Genomic DNA, 20,546 nt, shown 5'->3' with positions numbered 1-20,546 from the left:
CATACTTAAGATTTTGTTGAGAAAGAACGTCTCTTGCATCTGAAAAATCTTCAGATTGTTTTTTTCTGGAGCTTTCTTCAGCAATCTGAGTATCAACAATGCTATATTTTGAAAGAACATATAATTCATTTAGTATTCATATCCGGATTAACAAAGTATGTTGTAAGTTGGATTAAACTAAAATAACAAATACTCCCTATGTTCCAAAATTCTTGTCTTAGATTTGTCTAAATATGGATGTATCTAATACTAAAATGTGACTTGGTACATCTCTATATAGACAAATCTAAGACAAGGATTTTGGGATGGATGGAGTATCTATTAAGCTAAACCATACCTTGATGTGAACTAAGTTTGTCGGTCTTCTACCATATTTAGCAGATCCAGGAAGCTACCATTCTTACATCCATTATCAACATCCATACCGACAAAATTAAAATCACACCAAAATTAGTTTGAAATTATAAATCAGGCAGATAGCACAGTGATATGTGAAAGTTATAGTACACAATGCAAAAATGTGAAATACAAGTATATTCATACATTCTACTGAAATTAGTTAAGAAATGTGAAATCATGCAGGTAGCACATTTAGACATGTGAAAACATATATTACACAAAAAAATAAGTGAAATAAGATAAAAATGTAATTGAAATATATACACTCCTGACTAATTATGCTTTCAAAGGCTGGTTCATACATAATATAATACTCCCTCCATTCCACAATGTAGTGCTTCCTCTATAACCACCAGTTATTTATGATTAAGAAGGAAAAAATATTAAGAATAAAACGATGATTCATAGTATACCCATACCTGTGTGCTTTAGCTTTAACTTGTTCTTGCTTGATATGACAGATCTGTAACGGCGATGAAATACTTCCAGTGTTTCTATTTTCAATCTGTTGAACGAACTATACAAGCATAAACGATGGTCAAATAGTTCATCTAGAATGAACGGAGTGGAAGCAACATGCCGAAATCTAGCAAAAGAAGAAGGAAAGAAAACCTTGAAATAGAAGAAGAAAAAGTTGAGCAATGGAGAATAAGGGAGAAAGAATAGAGGATGCGGGGGAATGGATATGAACAACGGGGAGTAGATATTTTCATCCTCATATTGACAAGAAAACAGAGGACCCAGGTACTATCGTAAAGAAAGAGGACAGTGTATAAGTCAGAACAGTCAATAGTATTTCACATGTATAGCAAATATAAAATGTTTTCAACTTATACAGCAATCGCTAGCACCAATCTTGAAATAGCAGCGAACGGCTCGCGATCCACCGTTACATCACAGAACCGGACAAATTTCCGCTTCGTACTACGGCTTCGTTCCCCCACGAGTTGGGATTTTTTTCAAAACTGTGATAGATTTTATAGCATTTTCGGAAAGTATATGACGTAATGCAAAAAAACCACAACTAGTAGCCCGTCGGCCATCCTCTGGCCGAAGTAGGGCATTTCGGCCAAAGCTAGGCCGAAGAAGGGCTTTTCGGCCAAAGCTAGGCCGAAATAGGTGATTTCGGCCATCATTAGGCCGAAGTAGGTGATTTCGGCCATCATTAGGCCGAAGTGGAGCATTTCGGCCAAAGCTAGGCCGAAATAGACTTCTTGGTCTAGTCTAGGCCGAAAAGTACTACTTCGGTCTCATGTAGGCCGAAGTTGCATGGCTCGTGCTGAAATGTTCCCGCCACCCCTTCCCGCCACCCGTTTCCCGCCAACCCCTTCCCGCCACCCGTTTCCCGCCATATGTTCCCGCCAACCCTTCCCGCCATATGTTCCCGCCAACCCCTTCCCGCCACCCGTTTCCCGCCATATGTTCCCGCCACCCGTTTCCCGCCAACCCCTTCCCGCCACCCGTTTCCCGCCAACTCTTTCCCGCCTTATTTTCTCCTCTGTATCTATAAAACCCCCTTCAGGCGAAGGTGGATAAGCATTCCAGTGTAGTGTAGTCGAGATGTCCCATTATCCATTCGATCGTAGTTTTCACCCTGGGATGAGCAGCACTCTTCTGAGTCTAGTTACCGATTTCAGGATGGACAATAGGATAGTTCCATGGGACGAACTCACCGGTAGTGACACCATAATGAATGAGTTGGCTCACCAATTACGTAGGTCTGGGTGGCCTGAAAGGACCTATGAGGAGGTACGTCAAGAACTTCTTAGGTTGCATGAAAGGTGGAAGAAGGTAGTGGAGCCGAAGAGTGAAACTTTCAGAAGGACTGCAGCAAAGAATACATTTTTATGGACTGAGGAGAGCGAGGACGACGAAGATGTCTTCATGCCGCCGCTTCCGGGTTCTGCATCGTCAAAGGGCAAGAGTTCTGCATCGTCCAAAGGCAAGACTTCTGCATCCTCGAAGGGCAAGAGTTCTGCATCCAGCAAGGTCAAGAGTTCTGCATCCAGCAAGGGCAAGAGTTCTGCATCGACGGAGGGCAAGAGGACCGCATCGTCGAAGGGCAAGAGGGCTGCATCAACAGAGGATGACGATGATGACTTCATGTAGTATGTAAGATGTATTCCAGTTTGTATTGTATTATTGTAGGGCATTATGTTCTATCTGAATTTCATTTTGTAGTATGTAAGATGTATTGCACAAGTTCAGCCGCACCGTTTAATTCAGATGTACTTGTATCTTAATTATCGGTTGTAATCTATTTGGAAATGTAACTGGAATAAGAATGCGAATTAATAGTAATATGTCTCTCGCATACATAAAACAATATATGTCTCCTGATCAGATAGAAGGAAGTGCGATAGTAACATAGATAATGAGTCATACATAGATAATAAGCATATGCGAATAGTCTGAAACTAACATAGATAATGAGTCATACATAGATAATAAGCATATCACTGCGGGGGACGGCGACGAGTCTGGGTCTTCCTCGGGCGAGGACCGGAAGGCGATAAGCGCTGAGGCGGTGGACGAGGATCGCGATAACCACGACCATAGTTAACCTCGTCTGTCACGGTCTGTGTCTCCTGCGTCGGTGGTGGTGGTGGAGTGTGAAACACTGTCTGCGAGAAGCCATAAATGTTTGTAGCATGGTCATCATCCTCGCGGTCGCCCTCAAAGTAATCAGCACCACCACTAAGGATGGGTGACTGCTCTGAATGCATGAACGGTTGCGACAGGTTGCCGCCTGCGGTAAAGTAAAAAACTTGTAAAATTGATACAAATGCATGAACGATTACTACTCTGTTCAAAAGAATGTAGTGAGTAGGGTTACCTAGTTCCATCTGCTGATGCCAGTAAGAGCTCCCTGGCTGTGAAGGAGGTGGCTGATGCCAGTAAGAGCTCCCTGGCTGTGAAGGAGGTGGCTCATTCCAGGAAGAGCTCCCTGGCTGTGAAGGAGGTGGCTCATTCCAGGAAGAGCTCCCTGGCTGTGAAGGAGGTGGCTCATGCCAGGAAGAGCTCCCTGGCTGTGAAGGAGGTGGCTCATGCCAGGAAGAGCTCCCTGGCTGTGAAGGAGGTGGCTCATGCCTGGAAGAGCTCCCTGGCTGTGAAGGATGAGGTTCTGCACGGTGCACAGAAGGTCGTGGTTGTGAACGTTGCACAGAGGATCGTGGTTCTGAATGCTGTACAGAGGGACGTGGCGGACGATGTGCTGGAGGAGGAAGTGCAACATCCGAAGACCGTCTACACGTAACAGCAGCGTAAATCCCCCGTAGCTTGTCATCAAGACGCCTCAACCATGAGACGCCCTCTCGCGGTGGGATAGTTTCTCCCCTCTGAAAGCGCCGCATTAAAGCGGAAACCTCCTCTCGCGCCTGTACTGTCAAGTCACCCTGTAGATGAAGAGTTAACCAATTATATCCTCGTTGTATGATAGACACCACGAATAGACACCCAAACGAATATGTCCAGATTAACAAAAGACTCAACATATAAGAACCAAGGCATTTACCGCGTGGTGTCTGGTTCCCACAACAGAGGCAGTTGGGTACATATCGCTGGTGAGAGGGGCTTCGATCTGATCAGGAGCAGCTGATGGAACCAAGTAGATCCTTGTTGTATGCCGGTAACGCTGCAGATACAACCCGAACATTTGCCAGTTAAAGGCCCGACCCTCACCCCAGGTATTTGTCGCAGCGGTAGTCCATTCGTCAACGTAAGGGGTAATGCTCTTAAGCCAGTAATCCATGGACTTGTTTCCTCCTAGGCGACTGTCCCTGATATTGACATGCGCGATACAGAATTAGGTATATTATGAATGTATAGCTGACAACTAAAATAGTATTAGTACTTACTTGTGCACGTGCTCTGGCAACTGTGGAATTTTTGGAATCTCAGGCTCTTGATATAGACCGAACTGTCTCATTACTCTATGAAGAGACATCTCCTCAACCGTCACATCGAACACCAACTTGGCCTTGGTCATCCAAAAATGCCGATCTCTAGTGCACAATCCAGAAATCCCAACTGGGTACCTCGATGATATAGCCTCAGCCGAGTATGGCTCCCAGATAACTTGATCCTCATGCAAACTATCAAACTGCGCCGTGAAGGACGGGTAGCATCCCCTAACCTGACTATGTGCAAACTGTCTCTGTGCATGACAACAAATAAGCATTAGTAATACTAATGAATGGCAAAAAATAATTAAATTAATTGTTACTTAATATAAATGTACCTCTCGCCGTGCCCAAACAGAACCCATAGTAGGTAAGTCGCCGATAGCAGGCACATAAGCCCCAGCTAAGTCCTCCAAACCAAAAGGTTTATCAATGTAGACATAGGGTCGTCCAATAGGGAATCTCTCGTATGACCAGAGCAGCAACAATAATGGACATCCAACAACACCAGATTTTCTAGACTTCAACAAGCAAGCTTTGCACAGGCCTCTGTACGTAGCCGCTAACACAGCAGAACCAAAACTCCTCTGTAGAATATCCGCGGGGCAACGTGCGTCAGCTATCTCTCGTGCAATACCGATGAGTCGTGCATCGACAGTGGTCACGTGGTTCTCCGTAAACATCGTCTTGCCGAACAGCCAAAGAATATATGCCTCTAAGGACCGGTCAATCTGTGCCTCCGACAACTCAACATTGGGATGTCCTAACGAGACAATCTACATAGAAACGTAATAATTGTATGAAAATCGGGCAACTAAAAAACAACATTTGTTTACGTGGCCGTGATGGTTACCTGAAACTGGCTCAACCATCTAAAAAGAGGTCCATGAGGATCGTTGTCTATGGCCCTAGCAGTCGGGACCGCAGCCAAAAAACGGGTCTGCATCGCTGTTTGCCACCCTGATTCTGCCTCTAAGGGACCTATGGCAGCACCGGCCAGAGGTAATCCCAACAAGTACGACACATCCTGTAAAGTAGGCGCCATCTCTCCCCATGGGAAGTGAAACGTATGTGTCTCTGGCCTCCATCTATCTACTAAGCAGGTAAGGAGTGACTTGTCGTAAGAGAAACGTCTCACTTGCCTCTTGTGTAACTGCACTGGTTCACCTGCCTCATCTAAGTCCGGACCATCAATCCACTCATCCAATGTACCCTGAACCAGCCGTGCCAAGGGTAGAAGTCCAGCCCAACTTAACCTACAAAATAAAAATATTGTTAGCGGCTATAAAAAGTATGTAAAACATAGTAAGTCATTATATGGACTCCATTATATGCACACATACCTATCAACCCATGAATCGTGTATCAGCCAGTTAGTCTTTGGGGTACGAGTGACCAACACGTCTAAGTTGTTGCCCGCTTCCAATAGGGCGCCCCGGTGCTTTCTGTCGATGTTGCCATTAAGCAACGGATACAAAGACATATCTGCAATTCAAACAACAAATCTCAGGCGCAAATAAAAACATAGATCTGACATATTACAAATTAAAACATAGTCCTGACATAGTACGAATTAAAACATAGTCCATGAGGATTTACATATTAAAACAAAGTCCTGACATATTACAAATTAAAACATAGATCTGACATATTACAAATTAAAACATAGTCCTGACATATTACAAATTAAAACATAGTCCTGACATATTAAAACCCACTATGACACATTATATAGCTTGTGAGTTATTTCTTCCTCGTCCGCCCCTTCGGCCTCGACTGCCACGACCACGTCCGCCTCTTCCTCTTGTTGTCGCAGCCGTCGATGTGGAAGCACTCGTCGATGCGGAAGCACCATCTTTGTTCAGGTCGGGACAATATTTCATCCTATGCCCATAAGCCGCGCATAACAAACATTGCCTGGTTGCTCCACCAGCTTCAGACTGGTCCATATCGTTCCGGATGCGACGGGCCTTCCGTCTGCCCCTACTTGTTCGCCGAAGGTCTGGATGCGGGATATATACTCTCTCACCGTCGTTTACCTTGTTGAAATTGCCGACGACTCTAAACCCTGTCATCTCGCCTGTCCACGTGTTGAGCACTGCCTCTTTTAAATAGTATGGGGACACGAAGGAGATAGCATCCAACTCAATCTGCCCACAGGCAGCCAACACATGAGAGCAAGGTAGGTGCAACAACTTCGGTTTGTTGCATGTACACTCACACGTTGGATAAAATTCCGTTCCAATTTTTACCTCGTGTGTCTTCACCTCATTTCCAGAACCAAAACCATCGGTAGGAAGCTGAACCTCATACCTCCTTTCTTGATTCCCTATGAGTCTGACAGTGTGCTTCTTTGCTTTCTCTATCTTCTTTGCCATGTATTCCATGACACGGCTACAATAAGGTGTGTTCTGATTATCTTCAATATGCTTCTGTGCTAACTCGTGCCTTTCTCTGAAATATCTCAAAGTGCCATGGAATACAGCCTCCACAATAGCTGTGAGTGGCAATGCTCTGTTCCCTCTCAGCACAAAGTTATACACCTCTGCAAGATTGGTTGTCATGTGGCCATACCTAGCTCCATGTGTGTCATGCAGCAAAGACCAATTCACTGGAGGCTCTTTCTCTATCCACTCAGAAAAATTCTTTATTGCCCTTCCCTTCTTTCTCGTAGTATTAGGAGGGTCAATTCATGGCAAGTCACAAAGACCTACTGGCTCCTCTAGCTCCGCGATGAGTGCTGCTAATTTAACTTGATCTTCTTCCATTTTCTTCCTCGCACGGACCTGCTTCTTAGTAAACTCATCTAGTTTTGACCAAATAAATTCGTATTTGCGCTGCTGGCTCTGCTTGCATAATTTTTTGAACAAGTTCATCAACCGCTTGTTCTTGAACTGTGAGAAAAAATTAGCCCCAAGATGGCGCATGCACCACCGGCTCTGCAAGTCCCTCCAAGGTGTTCGTTCGTCATCTGTTGGATTACGAAGTGTCTTCACGGCCTTCAATATACCAGCATGTCTGTCATGAATGACACACACGTTTGGTCGGTCCTTCACAATGGCAATTTTCACTTGCCGGAAGAACCATACCCAGCTGAGAAAGTTCTCACCCTCCACAAATGCCATGGCAAGTGGGATGATTTGATTGTTCCCGTCCACACCAATAGCAGTCAGGATTTGCCCTCTATACTGACCGGTCAGGAATGTACCATCCACAAACAGAACAGGAGGACAATGCTGGAAAGCTTCGATGCACATACCAAAAGAGAAGAACACTCGTTTCAACACCTTGAAATCTGGTATACTCAGCAACCTCATGTGTTGTACGTTCACATAAGTGCCGGGATTCCTCTCCTTCAGTATGCCCAGGAGACGGACAACATTATCATATGAGTCGAAGAACGTCCCAAACCTTTCCTCCATAGCCTTCTGCTTAGCCCTCCAAGCCTTCCCATAAGGAATGACATACTTCCATCTGACCTTCACTGCTGTCTGGATGTGTTTTGCTTCCATATCTTTCTTCTCAACTATCTCAGTATACATGAGTTGCGCAATGAGACTTGAAGTCAGGTTCGGATGCTTCACCAGCAGGTTCTTCCTCACACAATTATGTGGGATGACAATGGTGACAACCCAGTGGATGTCGTACTTCGGCACGTGCCCGTGCACCTTCCCTGGACAACCTTTTTCAACACATTTCACGGTATAGTTTGTTGGACTTGATATGTGTGTCTTAAAAACCCTCTGCGTAGACATAGCCCACTTTATCACCGCATACTTCAATTTTTTCTTTGTATCAAACATAGCCCCTATTTGTACTTGGTTCAGATTATACTGCCATGGAGTCTCATGGCCATCGTTCACCGTAAGGCCGGTGGATATGTCCTGCTCCCATGCAGAAGGAATCGGTACCTCAACTTCATCCTCAGAATTTTCAGAATCCAGTTCCTCCACCAATCCATCCTCGTCCTCTTCCTCCATCACCCTCTGCATTTCATCCCCTTCCTCATCCCCATCAGCAAAACCTGAACCAGCTAATATTATCGACTGGCTGCTCTGCCCAGTATCAGGACCACAAACATTGTGTGGCACGTAGTCTGACTCTTTCTGGGGTTGGCTAGCATCCACATCTTGTGGTTGTGACCCGGATAAAACAATCTCGTTAGCCACTTCACTGCCTTGGCCGGGTTCATACCCCCTGTGGAGTTCTACGGTATCCTCCTTCGGCACAGGTTGCACAAGTGCATATGGGTGGATTCTTCGGTCTCGACAGCGTCTTAACAGGGACAACCAATGCTGGCTCCTATCTACCGGCATCAACTCCCACTTGACATTTTTACATGATTTGGTCCACAATGCATGAATACTGACAGAACATACTTCAGGATCCAGACCGAAACTAGTTGTCAATCAGTACTTCAACTGTCTAATGTCTAGTCTGTCCGGGTCAGCTAGTGTCATGACGCCATTTTTAAACTCGCTAAGATCAACCCCCAACTCATTATATCGAACATTACCAGCGCCGTAGTAAACATTCAGATTTACTGATTCAGACATTTTCACCTGTCAGACATTGCCATCTTCTCATTAATCACAATATACACTAATATTATCCGCTACACGGACTATGCGCTAAAATGCCTCCAAAAATATATTAACACTAAAATTCACAATATACACTAATATTATCCGCTACACGAACTATGCGCTAAAATGCCTCCAAAATTATATTAACACTAAAATTCACAACGAACACTAATATTATCCGCTACACGAACTATGCGCTAAAATGCCTCCAAAATTATATTAACACTGCAATTCACAACGAACACTAATATTATCCGCTACACGAACTATGCGCTAAAATGCCTCCAAAAATTTATTGACACTAAAATTCACAATATGACTTATATACACTAACTAAACTATACAATTTACATAATATTTGTGAGGCCGTGATTATACCTTCGAAGTGTGTGTACGCTTCTTGCACCACCGGAGAACGACAACGCCGCCCCCGACGACCGGAGGTTCAACTCCGGTCAGCCCCTAACCTGCTCCTCCTCCTCACCACCTCCTCCTCTGCAGCAGCTTCTACTAGTCACCACCACCTACTACCCGTCCTCCTCTCCACCATGGCTCCTCCTCCCCACCATGGCTACTCCTCCCCAAACACATCAAAAACTATCCCATAGCAAAAAATAACACCATAGGCCGGTGGAGATTGCGATGATCTACCGATTCTGTGGGTTGGATTTGCAAATGAGTGGCAAATGGAGGAGATCGGCGCGGGGGGGGGGGGGGGCGAGGTAGAGAAGAACTGAGAGAGAGAAAGAGAAACGAAGAAGAACAGGAAAGAACAGAGCGCTGGCGTCGGCGGGGCTTATCCGCACCTTTTCGGCCGTAGCTTGGCCGAAAAGCTCTGCTTCGGTCACCTGTGGGCCGAAAACGGCCCAGTTCGGCCTCCCAGCAGCCGAAGCTACTATTTTCGGTCGGGCCCCAGCCGACAGCGCGTTTTCGGCCCAAGCGCGGCCGAAAAGCCTACTTCGGCCATGCCCTGGCCGAAAAGCCCCTTTTCGGCCCACCCCTGGCCGACGGGCTACTAGTTTTGCATTTTTCTCATTCTACACTATAGTTTCCGAAATTGCTACAAAAAACATGATACTTTTGAAAAAAATTCCACGAGTTGCGCACTCTTGGCGGTCTGGTCTTCCAAGTCAAGTCCACCACCCTTTCCACCACCGTCTTCCTCCCCAGGCTGAATATAAATACCTCCTCCTCCACCGGTCCTCCCCTCTACGCCTCACCAAACCCAAAACCACCGCCTCCTCGATCCCACATTCCACCATCCCTCCCGTTTCCGCCCGCAAATTGCCTCCTCCACCCAAACTCTAGGCCTCAAGCCCTCCGCCACGCTCCCCCTCCCGCTCCCGCTCTGCGGCAATTCGGCGAACAGCTCGCGCGCATCTCCCCGCGTTTCCACGGCCAGTCGGGCAACTTCTCCGAGCGCCCTCGCGATGGCGAACCACGAGGCCGCGGAGGCCGCCTCCATTCGCAACGAGGCCCGGGAGGTTCTAAGCCTCTACTCCGACGGTGAGCACGAGGCTGCGCTGGCCCGCGCCGTAGTGCTCGCCGCCGTGCACCCGGGCTCCGCGGTCGCTCTCAACCTCGCCGGATTGATCCACCGCCACGCCGCCCTCGTGGCGCGGAACGACACGGGCGCCCACGGCGACGACGAAGACGGCGACGAGAACGCGTCCGCGCTGGAGAAGTACCACCGCCACGCCGCCCTCGACGCCTTCTCCGCCGCTGCGCGTCTCGCCCCCAACTGCGTCGTCACCAACGCCGACCACGCCGTGGCGCTCGTCCACTGCCGTCGCTTCGAGGACGCGCAGAAGGAGTTTCTCCGCATGCTCGACACGGTCGCGAACAACGACCAAGCCGACCCGGCGCTGTACAGCGTGGTGTACGACATGAGCGGGGACTCGAGCATGAAGGGGAGAAAGCGCGACGCCGTGAAGAGCGCCAGCATCGCCATGGAGCGCTTCGCGGAAAAAATCAACCACAGGATTCTGCCATTGGAGGCCGCCAAGTTGCTGGACGCCAGCAATCTCGGCGGGCCTGCCGCCGATGAAGCGCGAGAGCGTGCAAAGCTTCTCGCCGAGACCTACCCCTACTCGCCGCGCGCCCAGCTACTCCGCGCGTACATCGACTTGGCACCAGTCCGTGCCCTCGATCCGGCAATGGACAAGAAGCAGCTTCTGCGCCGCGCGCTCACCACCGTGTCTCAAGCGGCACAAAACTTCGACCGCTCGCTCATGGTTGCCTTGTTCCACGCCAAGCTCTTGTTCGTCCTGGATAACTTTGATGCTGCGGAGCGAGAGTGCCGCCGGGCACTTCGCATCGAGACGCCGAATGACCCCAATTGGGATGACATATCTCCCATGGCTGCTCCTGGGGCAGATTCTGATGCCAGAGTATCTTATGTCAAGAAGCAGCTCCGTGTCTTGCTCAAGCAGATCATAGTTGTGGCTGCACTATACTGGTCCTCTATGAACAATGCACCGCAGGGCCAACATGTCGTATCAGTGACGGTTGACACGCTGCATGCGCACTATGATGGAATCGACAAGTCGGCAGCAAAGACCATATCTGATGCAACACGCTTTCTCAAGAATCAGGAGTCATGGAGTTTCTGGATTTGCCTCAATTCCCGTTGTGATGGGAAGAAGTTTCCGGACACTAGTTCGCTCTGGCAACACACGTGCAGCAAGCACCGAGATGAGCTCTGGGGGAAGCTGCAGTCACTTATAGATCCAGAATATTGGGAAAATACATCACAGGATGATCACTCGTTGGTTGGGATAGCTCTCAGCCGCCAGTCTGACACCTTCCTTTTACCAAGGGTGCAGGATATGTTTGAATGCTTGCTGCTTTCACCATCTGTTGGAATACAGGCAGAGCCCTTCGCTGAAATGCGACAAAGGAAATGCAGAGAAGGATCTGAGATCCTTGGGAGCATCAGGGAGAAGCTGAGGATGTTGCCTAAAGATACACTTAGCACTGAGGTCTAGGACTTCTACATATGGCATGGTTTCAATTTAGCATTCTTCCTTAGTTCACTGTTCTGCTGATAGTGATGTTTATCAGACTAATGATTGGCTTGCTTGTTCATTGCAGTTTCAGGAGTGCTGTTCTGGAATAGAGAAATTGTGGCTAAAGTTTCTTGAAGTTACTGTTGTGGACTATCGTGAAATCATTCTTCCCCTTGCGAGATCATACCAATGGGTCTGTTAACATCTGCAGTGATTAGTTTTTATAGTTATATATGCCCATTGTTGGCTCAACTGCCCATATTGTGTGCTACTGCTAACTGATAACCATCTTTGCAGATAGAATTGAAGAAACGGATTCCTTTTTATCTAAATCATCCTGGTAGTAGGCGTATTGGATTTGCTGATGCCAATATTGATATTATATGTGGTAAATTCCTGCTGCCCAATGAATTTCTGTTAACTCATGTCACATTGATTTTTCCAGCAGCCTTTTGTTCTTCTGCTGTCAAAGCAAATAATTAAGTTATATCTCAGCGATCTAAACCTGGCATTGCCCTAGTCTGCTTGTTTTATGCCTCCTTGATTCAGAGGAATTTCTATGTAGTTTATTAGTATTTCCATCCTTGGGAATTTTGAGTACTGCTCCCTCCGTTCCAAATTAAGTGTCTTAACTTTGTACTAACTTTAATACAGTACAAAGTTGTACTAAGGTTGAGACACTTATTTTGGGACGGATGGAGCACTATGTTAGAGGTTTTTTTACAGTGTAATATTCTATTAGAAGTTATCTGGTATGTAGGATTTGAATCCTTAGGATGTCCTCTTTTCCTATAGGCCACTTTGCACTCAGTTCCAAAGGAAAATCTCCATTCAGTCTAACCTCTTGGAAAATACTTTTTTGAATTAGCAAATATGTTGTTGCATGCTCTCAGTTCTTACAATATAAAATATGCTCTGTTATGTCACTAATACTTCTTACAATTTCATAATACAGGAACTTCTGGCCAATCTGTCAAGGAAATGACAAGCACCTCCAGTTCTCAACAAAGCCTTACTGTTTCCAACAAGAACAATGCTGATAAAGAATTGTCTATCTTGAGTGTAATCATACAGGTAAGAGACACTCGCATCTGGTCATGTGATCTTTTAACAACCAGCCTATAATTTCCTATGTATGTCTTCCTGTCATCGGGCAATCTGAAAGACCAGCCTATAATTTCCTTTGTATGTGTGCAGTCATTGTGCAATCTGAGGCATTTCAGAGATAAACTTCTGATGGGTCCACTTGTATGGATACCGTCAGTTGAAAATCCCTGCATTGCACAGCAATTTTATGAAATCTTGTCTTCTTGGGAGAAAAACGACCACCACTTAACCGATGTTGTACTGACTTGCATGAAGACTCTTCTCTGCAGAGTTGTTGATTACAGCACTTTTTATGAAAAGGTTAGACCTTAATCACCATTGCTTATATTTGCAAGACCGTTTAAACAAAAATTAATTGAAGTTAGATTACAACGTGAAAGCAGAGTATGTAAACCAGTTCGGTGCTGATGCTACCTTCAATTTATTTTATTTGCATGTGTCCATTTCTTACTTTGTGGTCATTTTGGAGGTCTGCAACTGTTTTGAACAAAACATAGATGTGGTATCTTACACTCCAGAGGGAAACAGTCCTAGTTCATACCAGAATTAACTTCTTTTTTCTTGTTATTTACTGTATTTTATGCATGCTGAATATTGATACCAAGTATATGCACCAGAATGAGCGAATTTAGGTACTCCCTAAAGAAATATAAGAGCGTTTCGTAAAGAAATATAATGCGTTTAGATAACGCTCTTATATTTCTTTACTGAGGGAGTATGTTGTTATTATAAGCTCTGTTGTGTTTTGCATCGCTGTTGTGTTTCTTTTACGTTGTGTGTAAAGTATTGTCCTAAAAACAACTGCATTCTGCGTCTGTCCTATATGATCATGCACGCAATTAGTAATCCTGAATTCCTGGTGAATCAATTCTGCAGGTTGGGAAAACGTTTGCTTCTGAGATTGTGGCCACAATTCTCATTGAATTGCATATGTCAGAAACTTGTTCGCGTTTTAGAGAAAACAAGGGGACCAAGAGACATGTAGTGAACTCAGTCACGTGCGGAGATTGCATATGCCCAACACATTATCTTTTTGGGATCAAATTCGATGCTCAAATCAGCTGTAGGTGTGGGAAGTCTTCCGGTGAATACCTGTATACCACACTTTTCCATAAACTTGATGTCGGTTCACCTCAAACAGCAAAGGTATGCTGTATGCAATAGTTTTCTTCCTTCCTAGCAAACATTGTATAGGTGGATATTGGCGCAAGAGTATTCTAGAAAGTAGGAAATATTGACAAGAGGTTTTAATTGTCCTTGTACAGATCAAGTCCTTTGCAGAGCTTCCGGTTCTATTGGATGAACAGTTTCGCGAGGACAACAAATGCGACCATTGTGGAAGTCTGCAGAATATTGATCTCTTTCTTTCAAACACACCACACTTCTTTACAATAGGTAATGCTACTTGTCTCAAATTATAAGTTGGCTTTTATTTTATTCATACATCATAGCTTGCAGTAGTTTACACCAACAAATATTCATCATGTTGGCAGTTTTGAACTGGCTGGGTGGCAGTGAAAGCCAGGACGCACTATCTGAAGTTCTGGCTGGCATCACGTCTCCCCTTGACACTGAGTTCTTTTGCAGAAGTGCTCATTCTGCAGCTATGTATGCTGTCACCTCCATGGTACGTGCACAGCAAACTATTCTATTTTCCTAAATTGAATTGTTAATGGAGCTGAACAAATACTTTTATCATTTACTCCCTCCGTTCCTAAATATTTGTCTTTCTAGAGATTTCAACAAGTGACTACATACGGAGCAAAATGAGTGAATCTACACTCTAAAATAAGTCTATATACATCCGTATGTTATAGTCCATTTGAAATCTCTAAAAAGACAGATATTTAGGAAAGGAGGGAGTAATTCTCATGTTAAGGTAATCCTGAAATGAGAAAAAGCAATGAGCTATTTGTATTGGTTGACGTTTTCATGACCTTTTATAAGTTGTGTTGCTAATTATTTACTGTTCCTTGACTGTTACTGGAGGCCAAGTTGGTATTGTTCTAAGACTGAAGCAAGGTTCTTATTTTTGTGGAACAAAACGGATCATGGTTAAATGGCGTTGTCACTTGGTTCAAATTGCCTAGGTTATATTGACAAGGCATTTTGCTGCTATTTCTAAAGAAGTGGATAGAAGGTTTAAACTATGATACATCATATCTGAGTTGGTTCGTACTTGGAGTTGGAGAGATATTTGCAAGTTTTTGAATGGTCCTATCTGTGGCATATTTTTTCCTGCCTACTTCACTTATATCAAGATATTTAGAAGACTCGACAGAAGAATTTCAGCAAGAATCAATAGCTTGTGTGATCCTTATGTCGCTGAGTTCTTTTTATAAACGTTCCATTGATTGAACGGTTGAAGAAGTATCATATGTAGGTAAACTGGTTAGACCTTTTAAAGTCTGCTGCTCTCACAAGTATATTTTGCATTATTTTCCTTCCCTTTATAGCGAATAGGAAATGGCCTCATCAAATCACATGGAGTGGTTGCAGAACATCTGCTGGAGTAACCTTTTATCTGCACACTTCTCTCTCTCTCTCTCTCTCTCTCTGTGTGTGTGTGTGTGTGTTTACTCTTCTGTTGCTTTGAGTATTAGTACATGCCTATTGCAAGGTTGGTTTAATGCTCTGGTTACTTAATTTGCCTGCTTACATATGGAAGCATAGTCACTCTTTGCAAATGCAGTGCAATTTAGCATCCATCTTATGCTACCTTGCAATCCAAACTCTTGCAGATCTGCTATGCTGATGACCGCTACGTCTGCTTTGCTCGAGACGAGGACAAGTGGGTCATATATGGCTTCGAGACTGTCGAGGTAAGTTACTCGTGACTCCTGGGTGTTGATCAAGGCCCTGTATTCTTTCTTGTAGCCATTTTATTCTTAACTTGCTGATTTGTTGGTGTGAACTTCCTCCATGCAGAGAGAAGATAGTTGGGAGCATTTGCTAGAACGTTTCAAGGACTGCAAGCTCCAGCCTGAAGTTCTATTTTTCGAGGTCATCAAGTAGACTGTTGTATAGCTTTGCAGAATGCAAACCTCTGTCTGACGATCAGAGCCAACTCTGGACCCAGTTTTTTTTTTGTTTCATTGCCACCATTTTGATGCTGTTTCGCTTGGTCACTCTGACATTGAATACAGATAAATTCTTCAGAGATGGTATAAATTGTTCTGTGTGTTCTTAACTCGAAAGAAGGGTTTTCTGGTATTTTTCTTTGGAAGTTGGAACTGATGAGTGGTGCATGTCTTGACTTCTAATGTCACATTTAATGGCACCACGCCGTTTTCTCTTAAGCCATAATGTTGATAATGGCTAGCTGAGAGAAATGATTTTGATGCATCACCATCAGGAATCCACTGTAGGCTGTTTTTATTTCCTTTCTCTGAGTTTTCTTTGTTAAGGTAGGCTCTAGGCTTCCGTTGTCTGTTTATGGCCCATCGGCCTTTGTTTGTATCTGGCGTCATCTTGATACAAGATGACGCTCATTTGGATGCGTGTTTGAGAAGAAGAAAAATTGTTTCAGTTTTGTCGTTGAAAATGTCGACCCTTTTCATAGATATGAGTATTGGGACTAGGTACTAAAATTGATGCTATTATAGTCTTGTTGTAGGAGATAGTTTCGAGAGAGGGGGTTGGGCATACCATTATCCTCTTTTTTCTTTTTTCCTTTTCCTTTTTTACATCGATAAAACTCTCCTCCTAACCATCCCAGCTTAATCCTCCTAACTATCCCAGCTTAATGCCATACCCTGTAATTTACAACACGTGAGCCCACAAATACTAATACACACAGGTTCATCAGACAGTACAGTAATTCTACCGATATTAATTAATCACATGCACAGCCGCACCTAAATCCGGGAAAGATCCATCACCTTCTGTCCTGCACCACCACTTAGAATCGGACAGAAGCAGAAAAATTCTCGGAGGGAGCAGCTGTAGTGCAGGTATCAGATCCAAGAACGAAGCCTTACTGATTTTGTTACAACTAGCGATAGTCACGTTCGTTCCACCTCAGCAAGAAGAGGCAACGATGTAACTGATAGTACTAGATCTATACAACAGATGGAGAAAGAAAAGAAAATGAGATGCACAAGTTGACTTCTGCTGGGTGACTCAGACTACGACGAACAAATGGGTGTCTCTGTGTCTAATTCCTAAGTGTGTGTCTCTGAACCAGCGAGGAAATGCTCACTGGTTTAGAGACACGTCCCAATAGAACTGCTACTGCTTACAAATGACACTTAGATAGAGCATCCCCAACGGGGATGATGAGGACAATGACTAATATCGAGAGTCCGAGGAAGATTTAAGCCTTGGACCCGACGAATTCGATATCCCCGAAGAGCCACTTGATGATCCTCCTTTACAGGCATTTCGCCGGCGGCTAATTAGCACCCCCAAGAGCATTAGACTGTCCGATCTATATCTGACGGATAGAAAATAAACTATGCCAATTTTGCAAAAAGATACCCGCACCACTCATAATTTGGCAAACAAATAAAGTGATCGCAATTTTGGTGGAACTGCACAAGAGAATAGTATAGTCACTGCATGCAGTGACATTTGAAAATAGACATAGAAAGATTGGATAGTCACTTCATGGACTGCACAAAAGTAGTACTGTACTATTTATTGGCCAACACTAGGTGCTTCGTTGCTTTGGTATGATTATACAATGGGCATCATTTTGCCTAAGTTAAAGTTTGTGTTCTGAAAATAGTATCGCCGTGTGATCGAGAGAAGACCAAATCATATTGCAATGGATGTTCCTCCATCATGTGTGGTTCATGCATTCTCATGGTTCCAGCTGTTGGTGAAACCACTTACGTTTGCAGGAGGAATTGTAGACTTCACAAACAAATTTGTCTTTCACTTTGTATTGAATGTTGGCCCAGAGAAGCATCCATGTTAGTAGGAAGAACATATGTTTTTTCTAGATCTTTGTTTTTGGAGCTACATATTTTTATATGATCTGTGAATCATTGAGATGCATTAACATGTTGAGCTTATGTATGGGAATCGTACTAGTTGGTTGTGAATTTGGGCTACTAATGTGGACATATTACAATGTCAGGCCTATGAGTCTCGTGTGAACATTTCGAACGGATCGGCTCTTACTACTGTGCATAGCATGATCCTTATTTCTATGTTCTCAGTGTTTACAAGTTACTAGCAGTTCCTTATTTCTGTTCGTTCAGTGTTTATAAGTCATTGATCGATCACTAGCTAGCCTACTAATACACTCCTGACAGTTTTAGTTGCGACGCAAGATCTGAAGTAGCAGTTTTTTGAATAAAAATGCATTCCTCTGAAGAAATTGACATGCTGTTCTGAGGAAAATGCCATGCAAATCTGAAGAAACTGCCAGCAAAAACGTTCGCAAATGCCTTATCTCCCATCATACGTTCATCTGCTATTGCGATCCTACACATACACTATCCGACCGACTCGACCCTACGCGAATAACCAGCGGATCACGCACGTACCTCATCTGGATGAATCGAGCACACTCATTTGACAGTCATGCCCACGTGCGGCCCAGCACGGACAGGATGCACCACTGACGGGACGGGACATGACGACACCGTCATAATTTCAGTTTTTCTAGTTTCCACGGCAAGCTGGCGCGCTAAGCCATGCATGCTTATGCATTGAATTCCGATGACCGCGATGACCGTCGCGTTTCCCGCGACACGCTGGTTCACCTACCTTCCGCCTATAATTACTGGTTCCCGACGTTCTCCGATGGCATTATCACCCAACTCGCCCTATCCTCATAAGCCCCCACCGGCCTAATGTCGCTCACCACTTGTACTCGCTCTCGCCACATCCGTCATGCCCCCGCCCGTCCGCAATAGGCGACACCGAAGGCGGTCACCGCCGGAACTAGTGTTCGCTTTTTCACCGGAAGGCAGACGGAGGGAGGAGGCATGCTATCGGTCTTTAGATGGGAATGCGGAGTATCAGGACTTGTTGGAGCGCGACCGCCTGGCAGAGGAGCAGCGTATCGCCGATTTGCGCCGCCAGTGGGACATGGAGCAGCAGCGCATCAACGCTTTGAGTCACGGGCAGAGCACCCACAACTGGGCCAACTACGTGCAGGCCGGCGCCCGGCAGATAGCCCTGGAGGCTGTCGGGCACGCACGCGTTCACGACGCCGAATTTTACTACCAGCTCATCAAGTGGGTTTCCTGCTTAGAAGCTGAAGCTTCGGTGGACCACGCCGGCATGGAAAGGGCCAATGCACGCGAGCAACGCGCCCTATCGCACCTCTGGCAAGTCCGAGGCGAGGAGGAGGACGTTGGTGCCGGCATTTAGCGTGTACCGCAGATGGTGGCCGGCATCGTCTACTTAGCTAAGAGTAAGTTAGTACTTGTACACTACTAGAGTATTACTGGGAGTAGATAGTTAACTTGGCTATGATGGTTGTCAACGTGGAAGTTCAGTACTCTATATCTAGATCAGACCTATTACTTTGCTCTGAATGTTGAACTTTCCGTTTGAACATATGGAATGGGTTGTTATTTTTTTAAATGGGCTGTATTTGTCCGCCACAAGTTTAGAGGCTGACTTGCGGGCCTACTAGGTTGACGCGTACACAATCAGGAGATGAATGTACATGGAGAGGATGACAGCAGGGACCCACCAGGGTCATGGCAGTACACAAGCAAGTGCCTCCTTATTTCAAGCCAAAAATGGTTCCTCCTAATGCATTTCTGACATCTGGATCCCATGCCATTGTCAACGTAATCAATAAATGAGAGAATTGCACAACGAGCAGCTGACATCAGGGACCCAGGAGCTCGCCTAGTTATTTTTGTCTTTTGCGACAGAAGCAGGGTGTCAACTGGGCTGTGCGGGGCACTCTGGCCTGTCTAGCCAGCCTTCTCTTTTATGTTTACCACAAGACAATCCTAGTAGTTTTTTTCTTTCTGAAAATGGTTAGCCTAGTTTTTTTGTTCTTTTGCAGAATACCCAACCAAGGCCTACTTGCTTTGTCAGCCCTGCTGGGCTACAAATCTTTCAAGACGAGGAGAGCTTCATTCGGCTTGTCTAGAAAATGGGCTATCAGTAATGAGAAATGGGTTGTACATTTTTAAAACACATCAAATCGACAATTAGTTTCAAATTTATTTTTATTTCATTTCAAGATTTTAAATTCCATTGATTTTTATGCATGGACAATTATTTGGATTTTATATTAATATAAATTTATTTTTAAAATTAGTTTGAATGTGACTCCAAAATTTCAGGATTAAAAACAGTTCGGACCGCAAAGAAATATGCAAAATTCCGTATAATTTTTTAACCGTGGCCACAATAGGGTTGTAATTTATTAGAAATAATGGCAGATGGGTTGTATGCTGTTTTCCATAGATTTGAGGCTGACTTGTGTGTCTACTATAGGTTGCGCATACGCTTTCCTAAAAAAAGGTTGACGCACACGCTACGCCGTGTCAACTTACTCAACGCATGAGTGTAGTAACTATTGGATGTCCATCCAACGGCCGTCGTGCTTCTTCAATCTCTACTCT

At 44.9% G+C, this 20,546-nt stretch overlaps 2 protein-coding genes across 4 annotated transcripts; one reads left to right on the top strand and one right to left on the bottom strand.

Moving 5' to 3' along the window:
* Window positions 1-2,855: 2,855 nt before the first annotated feature.
* LOC123101241 (uncharacterized) lies at window positions 2,856-5,247 on the bottom strand. Its single transcript, XM_044522780.1, has 6 exons — window positions 5,155-5,247; window positions 4,640-5,077; window positions 4,257-4,555; window positions 3,914-4,178; window positions 3,236-3,794; window positions 2,856-3,148 (listed from the first exon to the last, which is right to left on the bottom strand). The coding sequence occupies exons 1-6, from the start codon at window positions 5,245-5,247 to the stop codon at window positions 2,856-2,858; spliced, it is 1,947 nt and encodes a 648-aa protein (XP_044378715.1).
* Window positions 5,248-10,086: 4,839 nt separating this feature from the next.
* On the top strand, window positions 10,087-16,179 carry LOC123102493 (uncharacterized). 3 transcript variants are annotated; one of them, XR_006448972.1, is made up of 11 exons: window positions 10,087-11,868; window positions 11,981-12,088; window positions 12,193-12,283; window positions 12,851-12,969; window positions 13,093-13,302; window positions 13,879-14,148; window positions 14,268-14,397; window positions 14,496-14,629; window positions 14,992-15,381; window positions 15,744-15,824; window positions 15,931-16,179. XR_006448972.1 is itself a non-coding variant. In XM_044523877.1 (10 exons), the coding sequence occupies exons 1-10, from the start codon at window positions 10,318-10,320 to the stop codon at window positions 16,015-16,017; spliced, it is 2,781 nt and encodes a 926-aa protein (XP_044379812.1). In that variant the 5' UTR covers window positions 10,087-10,317; the 3' UTR covers window positions 16,018-16,179. The 3 variants fall into 3 exon arrangements, 1 of the variants encoding a protein (XP_044379812.1); XR_006448971.1 differs by having other exon boundaries at window positions 14,992-15,385; window positions 15,931-15,984; XM_044523877.1 differs by lacking the exon at window positions 14,992-15,381.
* Window positions 16,180-20,546: the final 4,367 nt, after the last annotated feature.

This window comes from Triticum aestivum, chromosome 5A (assembly GCF_018294505.1).
Source record: "Triticum aestivum cultivar Chinese Spring chromosome 5A, IWGSC CS RefSeq v2.1, whole genome shotgun sequence".
NCBI classification, from domain to species: Eukaryota; Viridiplantae; Streptophyta; class Magnoliopsida; order Poales; family Poaceae; genus Triticum; species Triticum aestivum.
The sequence above is the reverse complement of the archived record's forward strand: the minus strand, read 5'-3'. Positions and strand labels throughout refer to the sequence as shown.

Excerpts from the sequence above, each read along its gene's own strand:
- LOC123101241 (XM_044522780.1), bottom strand. The coding sequence starts at position 5,247 with ATGCAGACCCGTTTTTTGGCTGCGGTCCCGACTGCTAGGGCCATAGAC. Across the intron at positions 4,556-4,639 it reads CTGTTTGGGCACGGCGAGAG|AGACAGTTTGCACATAGTCA; the intron begins GTACATTTATAT and ends TGTCATGCACAG. Across the intron at positions 3,795-3,913 it reads TGGGAACCAGACACCACGCG|GGTGACTTGACAGTACAGGC; the intron begins GTAAATGCCTTG and ends CTTCATCTACAG.
- LOC123102493 (XM_044523877.1), top strand. The coding sequence starts at position 10,318 with ATGGCGAACCACGAGGCCGCGGAGGCCGCCTCCATTCGCAACGAGGCC. Across the intron at positions 11,869-11,980 it reads AAGATACACTTAGCACTGAG|TTTCAGGAGTGCTGTTCTGG; the intron begins GTCTAGGACTTC and ends TGTTCATTGCAG. Across the intron at positions 14,149-14,267 it reads GTTCACCTCAAACAGCAAAG|ATCAAGTCCTTTGCAGAGCT; the intron begins GTATGCTGTATG and ends GTCCTTGTACAG.